At 42.4% G+C, this 22,541-nt stretch overlaps 2 protein-coding genes across 2 annotated transcripts in view; one reads left to right on the top strand and one right to left on the bottom strand.

Moving 5' to 3' along the window:
• The window catches only part of CPT1B (carnitine palmitoyltransferase 1B), a 97,556-nt gene extending 87,565 nt beyond the window's left edge, over positions 1-9,991 (top strand). Inside the window, exons 18-19 of the mRNA XM_040413575.1 lie at positions 3,722-3,814; positions 9,688-9,991. Of these exons, the coding sequence (XP_040269509.1) occupies positions 3,722-3,814; positions 9,688-9,774 (180 nt within the window). The 3' untranslated portion in view covers positions 9,775-9,991. The remainder of the gene's footprint in view (positions 1-3,721; positions 3,815-9,687) is intronic.
• A 189-nt stretch (positions 9,992-10,180) lies between these two features.
• Positions 10,181-17,659, bottom strand: LOC120985561 (regenerating islet-derived protein 4-like). Its single transcript, XM_040413578.1, has 5 exons — positions 17,596-17,659; positions 13,518-13,612; positions 13,275-13,412; positions 11,402-11,516; positions 10,181-10,248 (listed from the first exon to the last, which is right to left on the bottom strand). Exons 1-5 carry the CDS (start codon positions 17,657-17,659, stop codon positions 10,181-10,183), a joined length of 480 nt encoding a protein of 159 aa, XP_040269512.1.
• Between the last annotated feature and the right edge of the window lie 4,882 nt (positions 17,660-22,541).

Genomic DNA, 22,541 nt, shown 5'->3' on the forward strand with positions numbered 1-22,541 from the left:
ACATAAAGCAGTCAGTATGATCCTGTAGAAGTAAGGTCAAGCAGAGGCACATGGCATTATAGATCTGTATAATGCTGTGCGCTCCTGCAAGTCCAGAACAGAAGATCACGCTCACACAAGAAGTGTGATTCCCACAATGGACTTACTTGTGTGAAACTGCCCTAAACATGCTTATACAGGGAAGACTGTCAGTCATTAAGTGAGACCACCCACTGGACTCCTAAGCATACAAACAACATAGATTTGTATCGGTAAGTTATAAGTTCTCCTTTTTTGCTGGTGATATCTCTCCAAATCCAGGGCCCCCTCAGCAAATCCCCACTATCACCTCTACCTCTCACTACCGCTCTCCTTCCACAAATTTCTGCAACCCCTTAAACCTGAAAACCATTCTCCTGACCCCTGCTCCCTTAGTCCCACTTGCATAAGCACTATGGAACGCTCGCTCTGTCTGTAGCAAACTGTCCTACATTCATGATCTCTTCATCTCTCACAAACTTTCCTTTCTGGATCTCACAGAAACATGGGTGACACCCTCTGACACTGCCTCCCCTGCTGCACTCTCTTAGGCCTCTTTCACACGAATGTATTTTAATTCCGTGTCCCTTCCGGGTTTTTTTTGCGGACCATATATGGAACCATTCATTTAAATGGGTCTGCAAAAAAAACGGAAGGTACTCTGTATGCATTCCGTTTCCGTATTTCTGTATTTCCATTCCGCATAATAATGTCCTATTATTGTCCGCATTACAGACAAGGATAGTACTGTTCTATTAGGGGCCAGCTGTTCCATTCCGCAAAATACGGAATGCATACGGACGTCATACATATTTTTTGTGGATCTGTTTTTGCGGACTGCAAAATGCATATGGTTGTGTGCAAGAGGCCTTATAGCGGATTTAATTTCACTCACACACCCCGCCCCAGCTGTAAATAAGGTGGAGGAGTTCGTCTTCTCCTATCAGACAAATGCTCCTACAGCCTAACTCTACTGCCACCCTCCATTACGGTCACTTCATTTGAAGTTTGCATCTACTCTCCCTTCAACCTCCAAGTAGCTGTCATTTACCGCCCCCAGGCCCAGCCACCATCTTTGTTGACCACTTTAACACCTGGCTCCTACACTTTCTTTCTGCTGAGTGACATCCCCACTATCATCATGGGTGACTTTAACATCCCCATTCACACTTGCCACTCAGCCGCCTCTAAGCTTCTATCACTCTCTTCCTCCTTTGGCTTTTCACAGTGGTCCTCCGCTCCCATCCACAGAGATGGTCACACTCTGGATCTGATCTTTACACGCCTCTAGCACCCCCCCCCCCCCCCCTACCGCAGGAACCTTAAACATCTTGACTTTTGCTTTCTTTCTGACTCTCTTGTGCCACTCTCTACCATTTTTTCCTCCAGGACGCAGATACTGCCACCACTCTGTATAACACCGCAATAAGTACAGCTCTGGACTCTGCTGCCCCCCTCACACACAACAAAACCTGAAAAATCAACAGACATCCCTGGCACACCAGCCTGATGAAAAATCTCATACAAGCTTCCAGGGCTGCAGAGCGGCGATGGAAGAAATCCCATTCTAAGGATCACTTCACCACATACAAGCAATCCCTCCTCATTTTCAAATTCTCACTCGCTGATGCAAAACAGCCCTACTTATCTTTCATATCTTCCCAGTCCCACAACCCTAAACAACTTTTTAACACTTTCAACTCTCTTCTCCCTCCCCCACCCACACCCTCACCTCTGATCTCAGCTGAGGACTTTGCCACATACTTCAAGCAAAAGATTGTCAACATCAGAGAAAGTTTCAGTGCACAGTCCCCACAGACCCTCTACACAACTGCTCAGTCCTCTTCTCCCAAAACCAGCTTCTCTACCATTACAGAAGAAAAACTTTCCACCCTACTCTCCAGATCACATCTCACCACCTGCGCACTTGACCCAATCCCATCCCACCTCATCCCTAACCTCACCACAGTGTTTATCCCAGCCCTAACTCATCTCTTCAACCTATCACTAACCTCTGGTGTCTTCCCCTCTGGTTTTAAACATGCTACCATTACACCCATCCTCAAAAAGCCTTCACTTGACTTATCTTGTTTGTCCAGTTATCGCCCCATATCACTTCTTCCATTTGCCTCAAAGCTACTTGAATAACATGTCCATTCTGAACTGTCCTCTTACCTCTCCTCCTGCTCCCTCTTTGACCGGCTACAATATGGCTTCCGATCCCACCACTCAACTGAAAGTGCCCTTAACAAAAGTCACCAACGACCTGTGAACAGCCAAAACAAAATAAAAATACCCTGTCCTCCTCCTCCTTGACCTGTCCTCTGCTTTTTAAACCATTGACAACGCCCTTCTGTTACAAACTCTCTCATCCCTTGGCATCACTGACCTGGCCCTCTCCTGGATCACATCATACCACACAGACCAGAAATTCTTAATCTCCCACTCTCACGCCACCTCTTTGTCTCATTCCCTCTCTGTTGGTGTCTCACATGGCTCTGTCCTAGGACCCCTGCCCTTCTCTACACCCTCGGCCTGTGACAGCTCATAGAGTCCCATGGCTTTCAGTATCACTTATGCTGACGACACACAAATCTACCTCTCTGGTCCAGACATCACCACCTTACTATGCAGAGTCCCACAATGCCTATCTTCCATATCCTCCTTCTCCTCTCCCTTTCTTAAACTTAACATGGATAAAACAGAATTCATCACCTTTCCTCTATCTTGCTCAACTCCCCCAACAGACCCATCTATCATGATCAATGGCTGCACACTATCCCTGGTCAACCAAGTCCGCTGCCTTGGAGTGACGTTGCATTCTGCCCTCTGCTTCAGACCGCACATCCAAGCCCTTTCCACCACCTGCCGCCTCCAACTCAAAAATATCTCCCGCATCTGCGCATTTCTCAACCATGAGTCTGCAAAAATGCTTGTACATGCCCTCATTATGTCCCGCCTAGACCACTGCAACATCCTCCTCTGTGGCCTTCCATCTAGCACTCTCGCATTCCTCCAATCTATTCTCAACTCTGCTGCACGACTAATCCACCTCTCACCCTGTTACTACTCTGCCTCTCCCCTCTGCCAATCCCTTCACTGGCTCCCCATTGCCCAGCGAATTCAGTTTAAAATTCTAACAAATACTTAGAAAGCTGTCCACAACCTGTCCCCTCCATACATCTCTGAGCTACTTTCCTGCTACATCCCCACACGTAATCTCCGATCCTCACAAGACCTCCTTCTCTTCTCTCCTCTTATCACCTCTTCCCACAACCACCTCCAAGATTTCTCCCGTGCATCCCCCATACTCTGGAACTCTCTACCCCAACATATCAGACTCTCACCTACAGTGAAATCCTTCAAAAGAAACCTGAAAACCCACCTCTTCAGACAAGCCTACAACCAGTGACCCTGCTGCCTCTATACCGCCATGACCAGCTTTACCCTCTCCTACTGTGCAATTGCTTGTATTATGTATGTACACCGGTTATCATATGTACAGCGCTATGGAATGAATGGCGTTTTAATAATAATAATAAAGTTAAAGCAAATCTTTTCTACAAAATATAACATAATGCTGGCCGATTATCATTATCATGGTAACAAGTGCCTTTAAATTTAATATATTTTATTTAAAAGGGGTGCTTTCAACCAGTGGTGTAAACTATTGTTGGGATCACACTGATTTATCTAATTACAGGTGGCTGATGACGGCTATGGTGTGTCATACATATTTGCAGGAGAGAACTTCATTACTTTGCACATTTCTAGCAAATTCTCCAGCCCTGAAACGGTATGATTGCTTTTTGTTTCTTTATAATTAAAGTGGTTGGTTGGGAATTAAAATGAAAAAACAAAAAAACAAATCATCACTACCGCTAGTAGACCTAGTAGATCATAGTAACAGTGTCGTGATGTAACCTCAGTGCGGCCATGAAATGGATAAGTGACCAAAAAAGCCATTACCAGACTAGACCATGACTAATACATTTATGAACAAATAAGAATCCCTATGAAGTCAGTTGGATTTATCTAATCTTGTTTCCAACCATATGTTACTCTAAAATACGATAAAAAAACAAACAAATGGCAGACATGAAAAAAAATGGGTCAGTGTGTCTGGTCTTGGGCTGATGAGGCCCCCCCCCCCCCCCCCCCAAGTGTGGTCAGACCCACGTTGGCAATGATACTTACCCAATCCTCATCACTGGGTTCTGGCTCCATCTCTTCGTCTTGGATGTCAAGGTCTCTGGTCCTGGTCTTCCTGTGTCAGCATCCGGTTTGACGTGGGTACTGTAAACACTGCAGCCAATAACTGGCCGCAGCGGTGATGCGTCACCCATGCATTAAGTCACTGAGTCACCGGACACATCACCATTGCAGCAGCCAGATCACAGCGGTGAAGATCAGATAAGTATGATTTCCTCTGCAGGTCCGGCCACCCTAGGGGGTCTGCAGAATTATGTCTGTATCACTTATTTCCATATTTGCAGCAGCAACGAGAAGTGCAGCCATATTGGTTCTCTCCTTTGACTTGCTTTCTCAGAAACTGATGACAAGTCTGCACTAATTTTCATAATTCAGGATCTTGTTAATATTTGGCTGCTGGCTCTAACTTCTGATTTAGAAATACATGACCAGTTTTTGTTTTCATTCAAAATTCTCTTTAACCCCTTGGCAAAGAATACTATAAATGTCTGGCACTGGCGTTATGTAGCTAACTCCAGAACAGTCAGGGGGGTCTCATGAAGGCCTTAATAGGCTGCCTGTCAGTGTAAAACTGACAGATATAATGCACAGCAATGCAGGAGTCTTTGAGTGTATTATAAAAGTGATCAAATGATTGTCTATATAAAAAAAAGTTAAGTATTCCAACAAAAAAATCAATAGTAAAAAAAAAAAGAAACTTCTTTCCTTCTACAAAATATTTTATTATGGAAAAAATAAAAACCATTTCAATAAACAGCCTCTAAAATCAATTTATTATATGTCCAACACAGTGAATTAATAAAAAAGTAAAAATAAAAAACACCCTTAAAACGGCACCAGTGAAAATTGTGGGTGGTAAAAAGAAGTTATGGCAAATATGGCGACACAAAAACAAAACATGGTAAAGCGGTAAAAATTCAATATGGTCTCTCTAGAATTATAAAGACCCAGAGAATAAAGTTAACATCACAATTATACCATGTGGTTAATAGGATTAAGTAAAAAAGCAATAAAATATAGTGGAATTGCAGTTTTTTCTCCCTCACCTCCTAAAAAAGTTAAAAAAAAATTCAATTTATTCTATGTACCTTTACTAGCAGCAACCTAATGCGGTAAAGGGGATATTATAGCTTCAGAAAATCAATCTGTATATATAAAGAAGGACGTATGTATATACTGTATGTTCCGCGATCACTCAAAAACGCAACCATCGATTTCAACGAAACTTGGTATACACATCTCTTGCTACCTGGAAAGAAATCTTGTGGGGTCACAGCTTTCTAGCACGTACCGTTCCTGAGATATTCCCCAAAAAATTCAAATATGGCACATCACATGACTACATTAGCCAATAGAAGCCTGCAGGTCTTTCTCTTCATATCACAACTGCCGTACACACGGTCACATGTCCCTTATCAGCCAATAGAAGCTTGCAGTTCCTTAGTCTCCACATACACACAGTTTTACACCTGGTTTCCATAACAACCCTGCCATCTTTCTTCACTGCTGTAGGCCAGCTTTAGGCTAGGGCTACACAACGACATGTGTACGACACATAGGGCACAACTACACTGCTACATGTGTCGCGCAACAATTTTTATAATGATAGTCCATGGTGTTGCACTGCGACATGTGACATGCTGCGACTGTGACGCGACAGTCGCAGAAAAATCCATCTTGGATGAAATTGTTGAGACAAAATGTTGCGTGACTTGTATCGTCATGTAGCCCTCGCATTAAAGGGGCAGGGCGCTGTGGAGGTCACTGTTAAAAAGGCGTTCACTTTGGATGTTACTGTTAAGGGGGTAGGCCGCTGTGGAGGTCACTGTTAAGGGGGCAGGGGCCTCTATTAAAGGGGAAACTGCTGTGGAGGTCACTGTTAAGGCAGCAGGGTACTGTGAGGTCACTGTTAAGAGAGCGGGTTACTGTGGAGGTCACTGTTAAAGGGGCCGGCCCCTGAGGAGGTTACTGTCAAGGGAGTGGGGTGCCGTGAAACTCACTGTTAAAGGGGCGGGCTGCTGTGAAGGTCAAAGTTAAGGGGATGGGCTGCTGTGGAGGTCCCATTTTTAAAGTGGTGGGGCACTGTGGGGGGGGGGTCAGTGTTAAGGGGTGGGGGACTGTGGAGTTCACTGTTACGAGGGGTGGGGTGCTGTAGAGGTCACTGTTATAGGAGATACTGTCGATATCTTTTAACAACACACACAAACATTAGATGAAATATACTCGTGCGAAGCCGGGTCCTTCTGCTAGTCATTTATATAAGGAAAAGTAGTAAAATTTTTGAACACATGTACTTCTGCATCAATTCCTCCTGGTTTTCAAGACCCCTGCTTGCTGTCATTCAGTGGAAACCTTCATCATTTACTTTCAGAGGATAAAAATCAGAGCTGATTGTCAGTAGAAAATGATTACATGGAAGATTAAAGTTAGCCAAAGTAAGTTTATTTTCTAATCCTGAAAACAGGATGAGAGATAGAAAAAGATATAAAGCGCTTAAGCTTTTAAATCATTACATATTAAACAATCAAGTATATTCCATTCCAAATATTGCACATTTTATTCCAGATGTCATACTTGAACTACCGCTAGCTTTTTATATATGTGCCAGTTTTATACGGAGCTATGTGAAAGGCAGTGATAAACGAGCCCATTGATGGGTGTGGACTTTTTTGGGCACACTTTTCCATATGCACTGTTCGATCGGGACCTTGGCACCTCCTGCAGCTACCAGAGTGGAAAGCTGTCCTCAGCCTTTTAACGGCTAGGGAGACTGCTTAGGTGTCTTCATCAGGCATCATTTAAAGAGGGCCTGTCCCCTCTGCTGACATGTCTGTTTTAGCAACTTACTTGCATTCCCCATATAACAACTCTTGAATATCTATTCGGTGTTGTGCCATTCTTCTAGTATTCCTGCATGGAGTTATGAATGAATTGCTGTCAGTATGCAATGAAGGTCCAGATGGGTGTTACCAGTGCGGGGGGGGGGGGGGGGAGTGTCCCTGTACAATCTGCCCAATCTGCCCGTGCCTGCACTGACTGGATAATATCAAACTGTGTAGGAATACACCCCCAACTAGTTGGAACTTTATTGCAGACTGCTGGCAAGTCAATCAGAAACTTCTTGTAGGAATAACAGTGGAACAGCACAGTATAGAGTCATAAGAAGGGAAAAGAAAAGCCTGGGAAGGGAAAACGTGCAGTTAGCAAGTGACTAGTACACTGGGAGAACAGCCTTGTGAACAAAGTAGACAATTCCTTTAAGGAAAGCCTAATCAGTAAAATATTCTTACTGTGACTTTTTGGAAAAAAATGACTGCTGGTTCACACTGACCCATGAGAGGCATTTACCATACCGGTACTGTAATGTGTTGTTAACCAGTTAGGCAAGTGTTCCTTATAATGTTATTTGCCTGTGTGACACAAATACAGATGTGTCCTCCCTTTCCTGTTGGCTCAACATATCCTGAGACAAGTGGTGCCAGATGACTAGCTTTGAAAAACAGGAAAGTTTCAGATTACATTGCAAAGCTGGGCATTTCAATGCCACACATCTTGAGATATCTTGAGCCAAGAGGAAAGGTAAGGCAGGACACATCCATATAACCACCTCTACGGCATATAACTGAGCTACAGTAGCAACACCAGTGATGATAACCAGGCTCTCCATATCTGACATAAATCTCTGGCTATGTTTACATCATGTAGCCAGGGGTGCACCTAGCCTTCCTGCTGCCTGAGGCAAAAACTGAAACCGCCCCCCCATGGCAATTTCTTAACCTAACCCCTTTGCCACAATGAAAGCGCTCATTGCCCATGGCCCTTCCACTGCCTCCCTTTTGCCCCTTCCTGGTACTGCCTGAGGTGATCGCCTCACCTGGCCTCATTGGTGATGCACCCCTGCATGTAGCTCAATATCTGTGCGAGGCAAGTAAAGCAAGGTATTTTAGTAGGTATTGTGGGATAAAAGCTAAATTGATAGAAGTACACTGGATTATGTATAAACTGAAAAGTGATCCAAAATTCATAAAACTTATAAAATAGCCCTCATGATACATAATATACAAGTGACAACAATAACATGAAGCTTCTGTCGAACTGAATCATCACAAAATCAGTCAACAAATAGACAAGAAGCTTTTCAAGTAGTAGGAATAATAGTGCATGGCGGCACTTCAAAATGAAAACCGTTTGTCCTACCACTCAGTTGTAAGGTTCCAGGACGCCTGGACTCTCCCAACAGGCAAGATGGAAATGTCCATGTGGAGAAGGAGGGGAAGAATGGTTACAGACAGAGCGTGAACGGGGACTACATGTCCCTGATATGTCCCTATAATGGGGGTGCTACTCTGGCCTAACAGCAGAGCACCCATCCTGACAAGGGTGACACCTTCCAGAACCTTCCCCTAAATAAACTGGCCCTAGTTCGCCATATACTCGTTAATCATGCATGTTTCCCTTTCAAAAGATCAGGGGAAACGTAAGCTGGGCGTGATATGGGAAAAACAAAAATAAATGCTATTAGGCAGCGGTGCAAAGTAGGAGATTCTGGTATTGCACCTTAAGGGCTCGTTCACACGACCGTGTGAAGCCCGTGCCCGTATTGCAGACCGCATTTGCAGATCCGCAATACACGGGACCCGTTCTGTGGCCATTCTGCATCACGGATGCGGACCTATTCATTTCAATGGGTCCGCAAATCTGGAGATGCGGAACGGAACCACGGAACGGAACACACAATGGAAGCACCACGGAGTGCTTTCTGAGGTTCCGTTCCGTGCTTCCGCACCGCAAAAAGATAGAGCTGTGGCTTAGGTTCATGCTGCACTAGTAAAAGAACAGTGCCTGTTGTGTGGCGCAGTTCAAAAAAGTGCTGGGGGGGGGGGGTGGTATTAGATGAGCGCCCCACTCCTCCATGAACAGGGGCGCGATGCTACCCGCGGGCTGTGTTTTGGCCAAAGTGCCGCCGTCACTATTATTCCTACTACTTGAAAAGCTTCTTGTCTTTATTTGTTGACTGATTTTGTGATGATTCAGTTCGACAGAAGCTTCATGTTATTGTTGTCACTTGTATATTATGTATCATGAGGGCTATCTATTTTATAACACATGATTAAAAGTTACGTTTTATGAATTTTGGATCACTTTTCAGTTTATACATTTTCCCTATATTTTGGTGGTCTACTACATAATTATCGCCCTCTTTTCTTTTTTGTGTAAGTACACTGGATTATACTGCATGCTGCTATCTGTTCACTGTTTGATAAATGACAAGCCCGCTGCTTGATTTTGAACATTTTGAAACTGAATGAAGTCATGTCAAATGCCCCCATGTAAGCTACACCACGATTGTCATACATTGTAGTGTGTTTTTAAGCGATATCATTAACTTTGAGATATTAAGTGCCTGGAAGATGTGAAATTTTCTGCAGCTAATCCTTCTGATGTGTCTGTCTTCAGAACTCTCATCGTTTTGGTCAGAATATCTGCCAGTCCATGCGTGATTTGGCTGAGCTCCTCACTGGGCATCCTCGTGGTCAGCCTTGATACCCAGCCACTGTACAAGATCACATGACCTGCGTTACTTTTTATTCACTTGAAGCCTAATCAACTTGCCATAGAGAAAGCAATTATGCCTTGTGTGTGTGTTACAGATATTCGTGTGCTGTCAATCACTAGATAAACCGCTACTAGTTACTTGCACTGAAAAAATAAAAATCTGAATGTACATTGTAAATAAATTGTAATATGCCAAACCACCAAATACCATTGCTTGTTCTTTCTACATGGGTATAGTAATTGAAGCGCGGCAATTCCCAATATACCAATATTGTAGCATGGATTACTGAACACCGTTGATTTGAGTAAAGATCTTTTATTCAGATTTTTAGCGTGCAGTAAAAGGTGCATAGGTGACCCGCCTCCTGGCATGCCCCAGGGTATGATCAGGTTCTTACGGTTTGTATTTGCACACAAAGTGGTTTTGCTTTTGACATGGCGCATCATTCCACTGGCGGAACTCTGCAGAGAAAAGGGTAAAGTATAAATCACATAGAAGGCCAATGATACTTGTATGGGTGTGTAGTCTTCAAGTGTCATACACCTAATGTGACATGGGGGCCAGTCACTGGCTTCAGCGGTTGCATGACGTTCATGTACATGTGACCATTGAGGTCAGTAATTCGCCACAGCAGAATGGCATGTGACCCCTGCAGGCCCAGTACGGATCAGAGTGGTGACGATTAGTGTGCCGGCACGGGACATTTAACTGGTGAGTACATTTCTTAAAATTATTTTACTGCCCTGTTGGCAGTAATACATTTGATCTACATGTCTGGGAATGTCCCGAACCCAAGAAATGACAGCAATGTACATGAACCCTTCTGTTCTCGGACCAATGTTCTGTCCTGCTCTGACAGGTTTACCCTTTTTGTCTTCTTTCTAGAGCAGAAACCATGTTGGAGATGAGAACCAGCCCAGGTCATTCCTGTGGACACGTGCAGTGGCCTCTAAAACATGGGATTCTAATGAGATGATCATGGCTAACTTCTAAGGCTGCTTTCACACAGTCAATGTTTTGCCAGTGTTAGATCGGTGATTTTATTCTGAGCCAAAACCAGACATGGGTCAAAAACACAGAGTAGGGTTTGTGCTCACGATAGGAATCACTCATCAAACACTGACCAGATACCGACTGTGGGAAAGTGGTCTAAAGAATAGCCACTTAAAAAAAATGGGTCACCAGGTACGGGAGGATACACTTTGAGATGGACAGGAAAGGTCCATACACAACTAGATAACCTGTAATATTACAGTACACCATATCATTGGGAACTCGTCACTTGGCCACTCAGGAGTGGGTGTACACTGCCTTTTATGCTACATTTTGCCGCATGCAAAGCTATTATAATGTTCTGCCGTGCCAACCATTTTCTCCAGTCTCAGGAAACTTCTAGCAGCTTGAAAAATGTAGCAACAGTGACCCACACCTTGTATTGCGTGCGCATTACGCGAATATTACATTGCCGTTTCTTGCAATCAAGAAAATAATCGCAAATTCCCGAATTTATGATGAATATTCGCCCAACTATTAGCAAAATATCGCAAATTCGAATATTGCCCCTGCCGCTCCTCACTAGTCAGTAGTCCTTCTCCCGCAACATTTATTACTTACTTGTTTCTATGGTCAGCTCCCCACAGTACTCCACACCGTTCAGGTTATTAGGCTCTCCACTCTTCCAAGCACGATAATTATACATTGATCCATCATTCCATTTCCAGCGACGGATCTAAGGCAGAATGAAGATGACAAGGAAAAACTGAGAAAGCAGCAATGCAAATATACACAAAAAAAGATATGTTATTATAATACGTCATTCGTGTTTCATGCATGCCTCATTTGGCCCTGCACTAGGCATAACACAATTTTGGACTTTAAGGAAAGCTACATAACTTAAAGTTTCTGTTTGTGTAATAGATTTATGACGGCTGAATGAAATAATTGAATTCTGAGAATGGAAATTCTGTGTTTGTTCAATAAGTCTTGATTAGTTTCACTGAGGAAACATATCATAATGGCTTCCTAATAACAAGTCTGGGAGGGGTGTTGCACATAAGCGTCCATTTAAGGCTACTTTCACACTGGCGTTTCTGGGTCCGCCTGTGAGATCTGTTTCAAGGCTCTCACAAGCGGCCCAAAACTGATCAGTTTAGCCCCAATGCATTCTGAATGGATAAGGATCCGTTCAGAATGCATCAGTTTGCCTCCGTTCAGCCTCCATTCCGCTCTGGAGGCGGACACCAAAACGCTGCTTGCAGCGTTTTGATGTCCGTCTGACGAAAGTGAGCCAAACGGATCCGTCCTGAATTATAATGTAAGTCAATGGAGACGGATCCGTTTTTACTGACACAATATGGTGCAATTGAAAACGGATCCGCCTCCCATTGACTTTCAATGCAAGTCAAAACGGATCCGTTTGCATTATCATGAACAAAAAAAAGAATAATAATAATAATTTTTTTTTTTTTTTTTTTTTAATGGTAATTCAAACGGATCCGTTCTGAACGGATACAAGCGTTTGCCTTATAGGTGCACATCCGTCTGTGCAGATACCAGACGGATCCGCACCTAAACGCAGGTGTGAAAGTAGCCATATAGGTGTGTCATCTATGTATTATGAGTTCCAGGGGTGGACTGGGAGCTTAAAGTGGCCCAGGAAAAAAACTAAAAGTGGTTCCATGTTGTAGGTGGGTCCAAACTGACAGAAGGTGGGACAACACAAATAGGCAGGGAAAACAGAAATAAGCAGGGCTAATACTGTTGTGCAGAACAAAATACGATACTTTCCTAGCAGAACCTATTATGTATGAAGCTGTATCATCGTCATGGGGGCGACAATACAGCTGAATTCAGGAAGGCATCGGTGGCGGCTGGCCAGGTACATAAGTGCCTGATGATCCTATATTAATTAAAGGGGTTGTGTCACTTCAGCAAATGGCATTTATTATGTAGAGAATACAATATACACTGCTCGTTTCCATGGTTACGACCATCTTGCAATCGATCAGCAGTGGCCGTACTTGCATACTATAAATGTAGTCACATGGATGGTCCTGGTCACCAGAGAGGCCAACATTTTTTTCCTATAGTGTGCAAGCACGACTACCGTTGCTGGATTGCAGGGTGGTCATAATCATGGAAACGAGCAGAGTATAATTTGATGGGAAAATGAATCCAGTCAGCAAAGGAAGCAATATGGATAATAACCATATATTAGTATATATAAGTGCCTTGTATTACCTTTCTCTCCATGATAAATGCCACTTACTTAAGTGACACAACCCCTTTAATGCTGAGGATCAGATCTTTATGTACCTGGCTGACGGCCATGAGGAGGCCTTGGGTGCCCCCCTGGATATTGGCCCACCAGAGAATTTCCCTGTAGGATCTATGGCCAGTTTACCCCTGGTCTTTATGACCAATAAATGAGGCTACACTTATGTTTGGCTTAATCAATCTGTATATTTTTTTACTACTCTTGTCTTACCTCGTCAGGGTCATGAAGTCCTGTCCAGATAGGTACATTTGGGCTGTAAGCAGCTACATGGCTTGCAATAATGGAGGCTTCTGCATCATCTATGATGGAAGCCAAATGTGCACCATGTCCATAACTGACACACTCAAACTGCAAGAATAAAAGGTGATCGGTCATTGACAAAAAGAACAAAATACAATAAATGTCTTAGTAATTCATGCAGGCTTCCAAAAATTGTTTATTTTTTTTTCTCACCTCAGCTTCAGACCAGGGCAGTCTGAACCGGAAGTAGCCATAGCAGTTAGCTTTGTAGAAAAACCATCCAGGAGGACATGAAGAACGTGGTGCCCCTGTGTAAAATATTGTATTTTTCATGGTACATAATAGTAAATATTGATAGAGCAAGACATTTGAGTGACTGCATTTCACAATTTTAATGTCAGCAAATGTATTGTATTTTGACCAAGGAGAAGTAGTTTCTGGTAGACTTGAAAAGTCTGTGGAGCATCTTTAAAGGGAACCTGTCATGTGGATATTTGATTATAATCTAACTAATTATATACAATCATTAACTACTAAAAAGTGCCTTAGATGTATTCACTTACTGGTGTGACAGATGGTTACCTCATAATATACACACAAAGATGCCGCATGCTATTGAGCTGATTTGAGTCCAGCGTGATGTCAGTGAGTCCAGCGTTTTTTAAATTCAGAGCTATAGCCACTCGCCTGCCCACCTGCTGCTGATTCATATGGAAAATAACTGTCAATCAGCAGCAGGTAGGCGGGGAGAGTCAGGAGCTCATGAATATTCAGGACTCATCATTATCAGCTGGAGCTTTTCAATACAAGATGTTGGCAGATTGACTGGGTCAATTAAAGAAAGTGACCCAGCATTTTGGTAAGAGAATCAGTCACTTATTTATGTTGCCCTTAGTTAGGACACCATAAAACTGGTGACAGGTTCCCTTTAAGTCAGATGCATGCCTCCCAAGTGTCCCGCTTTTGACAGTCCCTCTGTCCCTCTTTGATCCTCAAATGTCCCTCTTTTTGACTTGGGGAATTAATACATAAATGTGCATTAATAAATGTACTAAATTGCTCCTTACTAAACTATCTGTATGGTTTCTACCTGTATATTAGACCAGAACTTAATTATTTGGTGCAATTTGGACCTTTAAAATATCTATAATCTGATGATTTATAAGCTAATATTTAAATGGCTAGTGAAGCGCAAGAAAAAAAATTGTCCCAGGGGCTCCACATGCTGTAAAAAAATAAAGGGACTTACACTCTCCTAACCGATCCCCAGCTGCTGCCGTTGTGACGGTGGCAGAGTTAGAGGCAGTTTTCTAGTATGAAGAAATTGGCTGCGATGAATGCCGGCATATATTGTCCCTCTTTACGATTTTCAAAAGTTGGGAGGTATGCAGATGGGTTAGCAGCAGAGAACATGTTATAGAACATGTCCTATTCTTTTCCATTTTGCAGACAAGAATAGGCATTTTTACATGGGATCCCACAACAAGTGAGGGATGCAGAAGGACCGTATCCATATTGTGCAGATCCACAATTTGCTGACCGCAAAACAGATATGATCATGTGCAGGAGGCCTAAAGCTGACAGGTATAATACAATGCAATTTAGCCGAATTGTAGTGTATTATTTTACAGCAATCAAATGGTCAAGTCCCCTAATTGTAATAATTGGAGTGACCCATAGAATAAAGTACTACCCCCGCAAAACTGAAATAATTGGGAATGACTTTTTACCACACCCACCAAAAATAAGTTTTTCATTGCATTATGTGTACCCCATAACTCTTCCTGTAAAAAACAAGCCCTCATTCTACAATGTCTGTAGGAAAATTGAAAAGCTATGACTCTCATAATAAAAGGATGGGGAAAAAAACTGCTTGTTCATTAATGGGTTAAAGAAGAAGTAACATGCAGTGCCTCGCTACATTGACTGCTGCAGAGCTTAACTCCTGTATCCTTACATTAAAATACACCTGTGATGAAAAGGCTTCTTTAAAGGGAGTCTGTCACCTCCATATGGCCATATACAGTGCTTACATGGCTCTGTAGCACACCTATACAGGATTGTAACGGTACCTTTGTTCTTTTCTTTAGACTTGCACCAGCAGGAAAAACCAAGTTTAATTCATATGCAAATGAGCACTCGCAAGTGCCCAGGGGCGGCGTTCGGTGTGTAGGTGCCCAGGCTGCTGTGCCTTCTTTTCACTTTACTTCTCCCCAGCCTCTGCCTTTGCCCGCCCTCCAAGTCTCTTGCCTCATCAATAGGTCCGGACTTTGAGGGCGGGCAAAGGCAGAGGCTGGGGAGGAGTAAAGTGAACAGAAGGCACAGCAGCCTGGGCACCTACACACTGAACGCCGCCCCTGGGCACTTGCGAGTGCTCATTTGCATATGAATTAAACTTGGTTTTTCCTGCTGGTGCAAGTCTAAAGAAAAGAACAAAGGTACCGTTACAATCCTGTACAGGTGTGCTACAGAGCCATGTAAGCACTGTATATGGCCATATGGAGGTGACAGACTCCCTTTAAGGGGGTACGCTAAGTAAGGCATGCAGCATATCCACTGGATATACATACATGCCGTCTACTATCGAATGCTCTTGGATATATCATAGGTGTCTCTGGGAACCTCACTTATTGGGGGAACATAGAGTTCCTCATGAATGCAGCCCTGTGTTCATACACTGCGTGCAGAATTATTAGGCAAATGAGTATTTTGACCACATCATCCTCTTTATGCATGTTGTCTTACTCCAAGCTGTATATGCTCGAAAGCCTACTACCAATTAAGCATATTAGGTGATGTGCATCTCTGTAATGAGAAGGGGTGTGGTCTAATGACATCAACACCCTATATTAGGTGTGCATAATTATTAGGCAACTTCCTTTCCTTTGGCAAAATGGGTCAAAAGAAGGACTTGACAGGCTCAGAAAAGTCAAAAATAGTGAGATATCTTGCAGAGGGATGCAGCACTCTTAAAATTGCAAAGCTTCTGAAGCGTGATCATCGAACAATCAAGCGTTTCATTCAAAATAGTCAACAGGGTCGCAAGAAGCGTGTGGAAAAACCAAGGCGCAAAATAACTGCCCATGAACTGAGAAAAGTCAAGTGTGCAGCTGCCAAGATGCCACTTGCTACCAGTTTGGCCATATTTCAGAGCTGCAACATCACTGGAGTGCCCAAAAGCACAAGGTGTGCAATACTCAGAGACATGGCCAAGGTAAGAAAGGCTGAAAGACGACCACCACTGAACAAGACACACAAGCTGAAACGTCAAGACTGGGCCAAGAAATATCTCAAGACTGATTTTTCTAAGGTTTTATGGACTGATGAAATGAGAGTGAGTCTTGATGGGCCAGATGGATGGGCCCGTGGCTGGATTGGTAAAGGGCAGAGAGCTCCAGTCCGACTCAGACGCCAGCAAGGTGGAGGTGGAGTACTGGTTTGGGCTGGTATCATCAAAGATGAGCTTGTGGGGCCTTTTCGGGTTGAGGATGGAGTCAAGCTCAACTCCCAGTCCTACTGCCAGTTTCTGGAAGAGACCTTCTTCAAGCAGTGGTACAGGAAGAAGTCTGCATCCTTCAAGAAAAACATGATTTTCATGCAGGACAATGCTCCATCACACGCGTCCAAGTACTCCACAGCGTGGCTGGCAAGAAAGGGTATAAAAGAAGAAAATCTAATGACATGGCCTCCTTGTTCACCTGATCTGAACCCCATTGAGAACCTGTGGTCCATCATCAAATGTGAGATTTACAAGGAGGGAAAACAGTACACCTCTCTGAACAGTGTCTGGGAGGCTGTGGTTGCTGCTGCACACAATGTTGATGGTGAACAGATCAAAACACTGACAGAATCCATGGATGGAAGGCTTTTGAGTGTCCTTGCAAAGAAAGGTGGCTATATTGGTCACTGATTTGTTTTTGTTTTGTTTTTGAATGTCAGAAATGTATATTTGTGAATGTCGAGATGTTATATTGGTTTCACTGGTAAAAATAAATAATTGAAATGGGTATATATTTGTTTTTTGTTAAGTTGCCTAATAATTATGCACAGTAATAGTCACCTGCACACACAGATATCCCCCTAAAATAGCTAAAACTAAAAACAAACTAAAAACTACTTCCAAAAATATTCAGCTTTGATATTAATGAGTTTTTTGGGTTTATTGAGAACATGGTTGTTATTCAATAATAAAATTAATCCTCAAAAATACAACTTGCCTAATAATTCTGCACTCCCTGTATGGAGAAAATGGCAGCATTTTTATAGGTAGGAAAGTGTCTAGTCTACTTACCTTCTGACAGAGACACCCCAAGCGTCAAACAGCCCAGGAGGGCAAACCATAAGGTAGATGACATCCTCTGGACAAAAACAATATTTAGAGTATACAGGATGTAGTATTTTTCAGAGTATGGCAGACAGTGATAGTTTATTAGATATTATAAAGCCAGGGAAATAACTATAAGCGAAAAAGAGATGGCAACAGTTTCTGGACTCTGAGCCCCCCGCCATACAAGAAGACCACCAAATGTAACACGCTGAAGCATTATTTTTTTTACACGTGGTGCCTCTTATAGTATGCAACAGCCCTATAGGAAGGCTAAGTTGATGGCAGCATGGTGGCTCAGTGCGTAGCACTGGTGCCTTGCAGCGCTGGGGTCCTTGGATGGAATCCAACCAAAAACAACATCTGTATGAAGTTTGTATGTTCTCCCCGTGTTTTGCGTGGGTTTCCTCCAGGTTCTCCGGTTTCCTCCCACACTCCAAAAGACATACTGATAGGGAACTTACATTGTGAGCCCCATTGGGTACAGAGTGATGCTAATGTCTGTAAAGTGCTGCTATGTAAAATAAATAATATAATAATAATAGTTTTATAATAACACTATATTATAGATATCTAGATTACCGCTACATGCTAACGTGTTGCATTGAAATCACAGGACTATGGGGTTCCTGTACTACTGATCTTTTATCTATCCCAATCTGTAGATTCTCATAGGCATGTAAAGACTTACCTGCTCCAGTATGCCAGTGATGTGAATGTATAGAAATTTTTTTAGCAGGAGCCTTTATATGAGTGCATGAAACCTTTGTGACTTGTGCCTCTCAGGAGGTGGGAATTGTGTAGCAGATGGAGAGTAGGTAACGAAGACAGGAACTGGCAATAAGGATATGGATATTAAAGTCAATTGGAGGGCTTTACCCCCCACACCCATATAATAAACTCATCCAGAGAATGTAGAACAATATAAACACTTAAATACTATGTACTGGATTAAGATAACCCCTGCAATATTTTTAACCAACTATATTCATATTTTTTTGGGGAATATAAGTTTAAGTTGTTTCAGGGGGATTTCTGTGTTAAGTGAAATTGTAATAGTTTAGGTTTGAAGGATCTAACAAAACGCAGGTTGCGTCTGCAGAGTAGTCACCAACATAGTCCAGAGTATTGATTTTAAAGGATATGGATACCCTTTGGGGCATTGTTTTAGGGTTATGATGATTATTATTATTATTATTGGATTGTACTTATTTTGTACTACAAAAAGCATGTCTTCAAATGGTCTCTTTCTTAAAGGAAATGTGTCACCAATTTTGTTTTGCCGGTTAAATAAAAAAAAATTCTAATCTGTTTTTATTTTCTGATTAATTTAAAAAAATCTACAATTTTCTGAACATGATTATGGGGGCGGCTATCTTGCCTGAGCTGTGCTTAACAACATTTACAAAGCATTCAAAAAAATTGCTTTTCGGCAGCCCCATAGTCTATAGACACGATGGTCTGGAGCGGATCTCATTGACTTCTATGGGAGAGTTTTCTAGGCATGTTCTGTGACCTGTGCAGAGGTCATTGTACAAGGAAAGAATAAATAAGAATCTAAAATCACTTATTGTGAATGAAGTATCCTGTCTTATCTGCCAGTCTAATCCTCCCTGTAATTATATCACCTCTGTGTATAGATAAGCAGATAACTGCAGTAAAGTGATCTGTACAGACCAAGAATTAGCGCTTATTATTGGACTTAGTGGTTAGTGGGAAAACTGCAGGATTTCATGGTTTTGCTTATATATAGATATTGACATGGGAAATTAAAAAGAACATCACCAACAGTTCTTTAAAAATATGTTAAACATAAAAACATGATTTAAACAATAGGTCATTTTCTGATGACACATTTCCTAATCATTTTAAACCTGTTACTTCTACAGCCATCAGGTTTCACTGACTACAAACGGTCACCTTCATCCTGAAATCTATAAGAGAGCTGCTTTGAGGCCTTGATCTGTAGTCCGTATCTCTACTTTTTTACTCAAATTTTTTGACTGTGCCATTTCAATGCTGTACATGTACGGTGCTGTGCGCTTATGACCTACTTGCAGAGCCTTACATGTACAGCGCGGTGTGGGGAGGGGTTAAACAGAGCCAATGGTCGATTCTGGGAATCGGCAGAGAGAGTATTTTAGCCAGGCGTTATCCAAATACAGAGTCAGAGTTCCACCAGGGTCAAAGCCATATAGCATTACAAGAGACAGGCAAAGATAAGATAAGGGGGTGGCTGAGTTACACTACCTACAAGCCTGAACCGCACCTTCTTACCAAAGATTTGTCTCATCTGAACTTAATTTGCTGGGCAAATAATGTTAATAACCCAGTGGGTCATGTCATGTTTTCTGTGTTTTGCCTTGTGTGCCGATATGCACTGTAACCACAACAGTTTGCTGTTCATTATGCGATACATCGGCTTTTGCAGGTGTCACCTGTGTATTTCTATCCAGGTCCTTTATATGGAGCAATGATAATATCTTTATGCAACTGTTCTATTTAGGTGGCAGTGCAAATGGCAGAGCTATCTTAGACAGAATGGAACTCGTCATTCCATCCTCCCCCTTTTGGCCAGAAGTGGGCGAGTCCTGGTTACTACCAGAAGGAGGTGTGGCAGTTCTAGTTGATTCTGGTTCAGACTCCATGTTGGAGCTGACAGGACACTAACCTATTCCTTGGATAAAAAGGAGTAAGACTTAAGAGTGGAGTGCAGCATAAAGAAGGAATCAAAGTTACTAAGCTACCCTGTTAGTACAGCAGAGAGAAAGAGATAAAGCAGAGTTGAGTTTGCCTGCCAGTTTATGCTAAAGCCTGCTGGAACCAAGACAAATCCTGAAAACTGTTTGAAGAAACGTTTATTCAAGTAAAGCTGCCATTAAACTTCTTCTCAAGGTCTGGACTCAAGTTATTCTTTCAAATCCCTCAATTATTCCCCCTATTTATTGCTTTGGAGCCAAAGCGTGGAGTCCAGCCGTATCCAGGTAGGAAGAGACATTTAGGCCGCACTACACTACTCAGCATTTCTTACTAAACCTGGGACGTTGCACAGGCAGTACTTGGGCTGTGCTGGTCTTTGTCACAGGTTTGGATTCTGGAACATAGTGCTGCACAATTTCCATTCAGGGTGCAGTCTGATATTTATTCATTTATTTTACTTACTTTTATTACTTGACTCTCTACAGACATTACCATCACTCACTGTCCCCAGTGGTGCTCACAATCTAGATTTCCTATCAATATGTCTTTGGAGTATGTGAGCAAACCAGAGTATCCAGAGGGAACCCGCTCAAACTTGTGGAAAACATACAAACTCCATGCCGTGGTCAGATTTTAATCTAGGACCCCAGTGCTAATAAGGCACCAATCCTAACCTCTGAACCACCATGTTGCCATAGCTGGTTTGTAGTTGGTGTGTACTGAGCAGTATACAAGTATAGTGTGTCAGGTGTAGTTGTGACAGGCTGTATGGTGCTCAAGCAATTGATTCTTCGATCCCGGTGAACCTCTGTCCTGCCATCTTGTCCAGCACTGAGCTGCAGCCTTGCTTGGGACTGTCACAACTAAGAGTCCTTTAACCAGAGGTTCCCTAAAAGCATTGCAAGCCTGGAGAGTCTCTGTATTAATGGCTGAGGAAGAATGTAGAATAGTGCTGCCATCACCAGAGACTGAGAGAATGCCAAACCAAGGTGCCCTACCAAGTTGAGCTGATGTGAGTTACTAGGAGCCTGTTTAATATGCAATGAAAATGCTGTGAATCCTCATTGAGATACTGTATCTGATAAAGCTGTGTGCTCTAATTGTGAGCTGGTAACTTAGGCTACTTTCACACTCGCGTTTGGTGTGGATCGGTCATGGATCTGCACAGACTGATCCGTTCAGATATTACAACCGTCTGCATCCATTCAGAACGGATCCGTTTGTATTATCTTTAACATAGCCAAGACGGATCCATCTTGAACACCATTGAAAGTCAATGGAGGACGGATCAGTTTTCTATTGTGCCAGATTGTGTCATAGAAAATGGATCCACCCCTATTGACTTACATTGTGTGTCAGAACGGATCAGTTTGGCTCTGCTTCGTCAGGCGGACAGCAAAACGCTGCAGGCAGCGTTTTGGTGTCTGCCTCCAGAGCGGAATGGAGACTGAACGGAGGCAAACTGATGCATTCTGAGCGGATCCTTATCCATTCAGAATGCATTAGGGCAAATCTGATCCGTTTTGGGCCGCTTGTGAGAGCCCTGAACGGATCTCACAAATGGAAAGCCAAAACGGCAGTGTGAAAGTAGCCTTAAATGTTGTATCTTCATGAATACACTGTAACCAATGACAACCTTACTCTTTGGGTAATGTATGATTGTGGCGATACCAAATTGATGTTGTTTTTAATATGCTTTACTACTTTAATTAAAATGAAAACCTTTGAAAAAATAAAATGTTCTTTGCATCTCCATATTCTGACCCCCAAAACTTTTATTTTATTTCTGTCTACAGAGCTCTGAAAGGTGAGATGTACTTTTTATTGGTATCATTTTGGGATCCATAAGACTTTTGGATCTCTTTTTATTCTTTTTTTTTTTTTTTTTTTTGCTGGGGAAAAGGTAACCAAAGAATGGCAAATTCCATATTTTAATTTTTTTCCATTACAGAATTTACTGTGCAGAAAAATATTATATTTTAATAGTTTGGATATTTTCAGATGTGGCAATACCTATTATGTATATTTTTTATTGTTTATATTTATATGTAATATTGGGAAAGGGATGATTTACATTTTTAATATTTTGTGGTTTTTTTAAAACGTTTTTATTTATTTTTTTACTGTAATTTCTAGCGTTAGGGGACTTGACTGATATTCTGATCACTTGTACAATAGACTGCAATAGAATACTATTGCAGTCTATGGGATTT

This window comes from Bufo bufo, chromosome 1, assembly GCF_905171765.1.
Source record: "Bufo bufo chromosome 1, aBufBuf1.1, whole genome shotgun sequence".
NCBI lineage: Eukaryota > Metazoa > Chordata > Amphibia > Anura > Bufonidae > Bufo > Bufo bufo.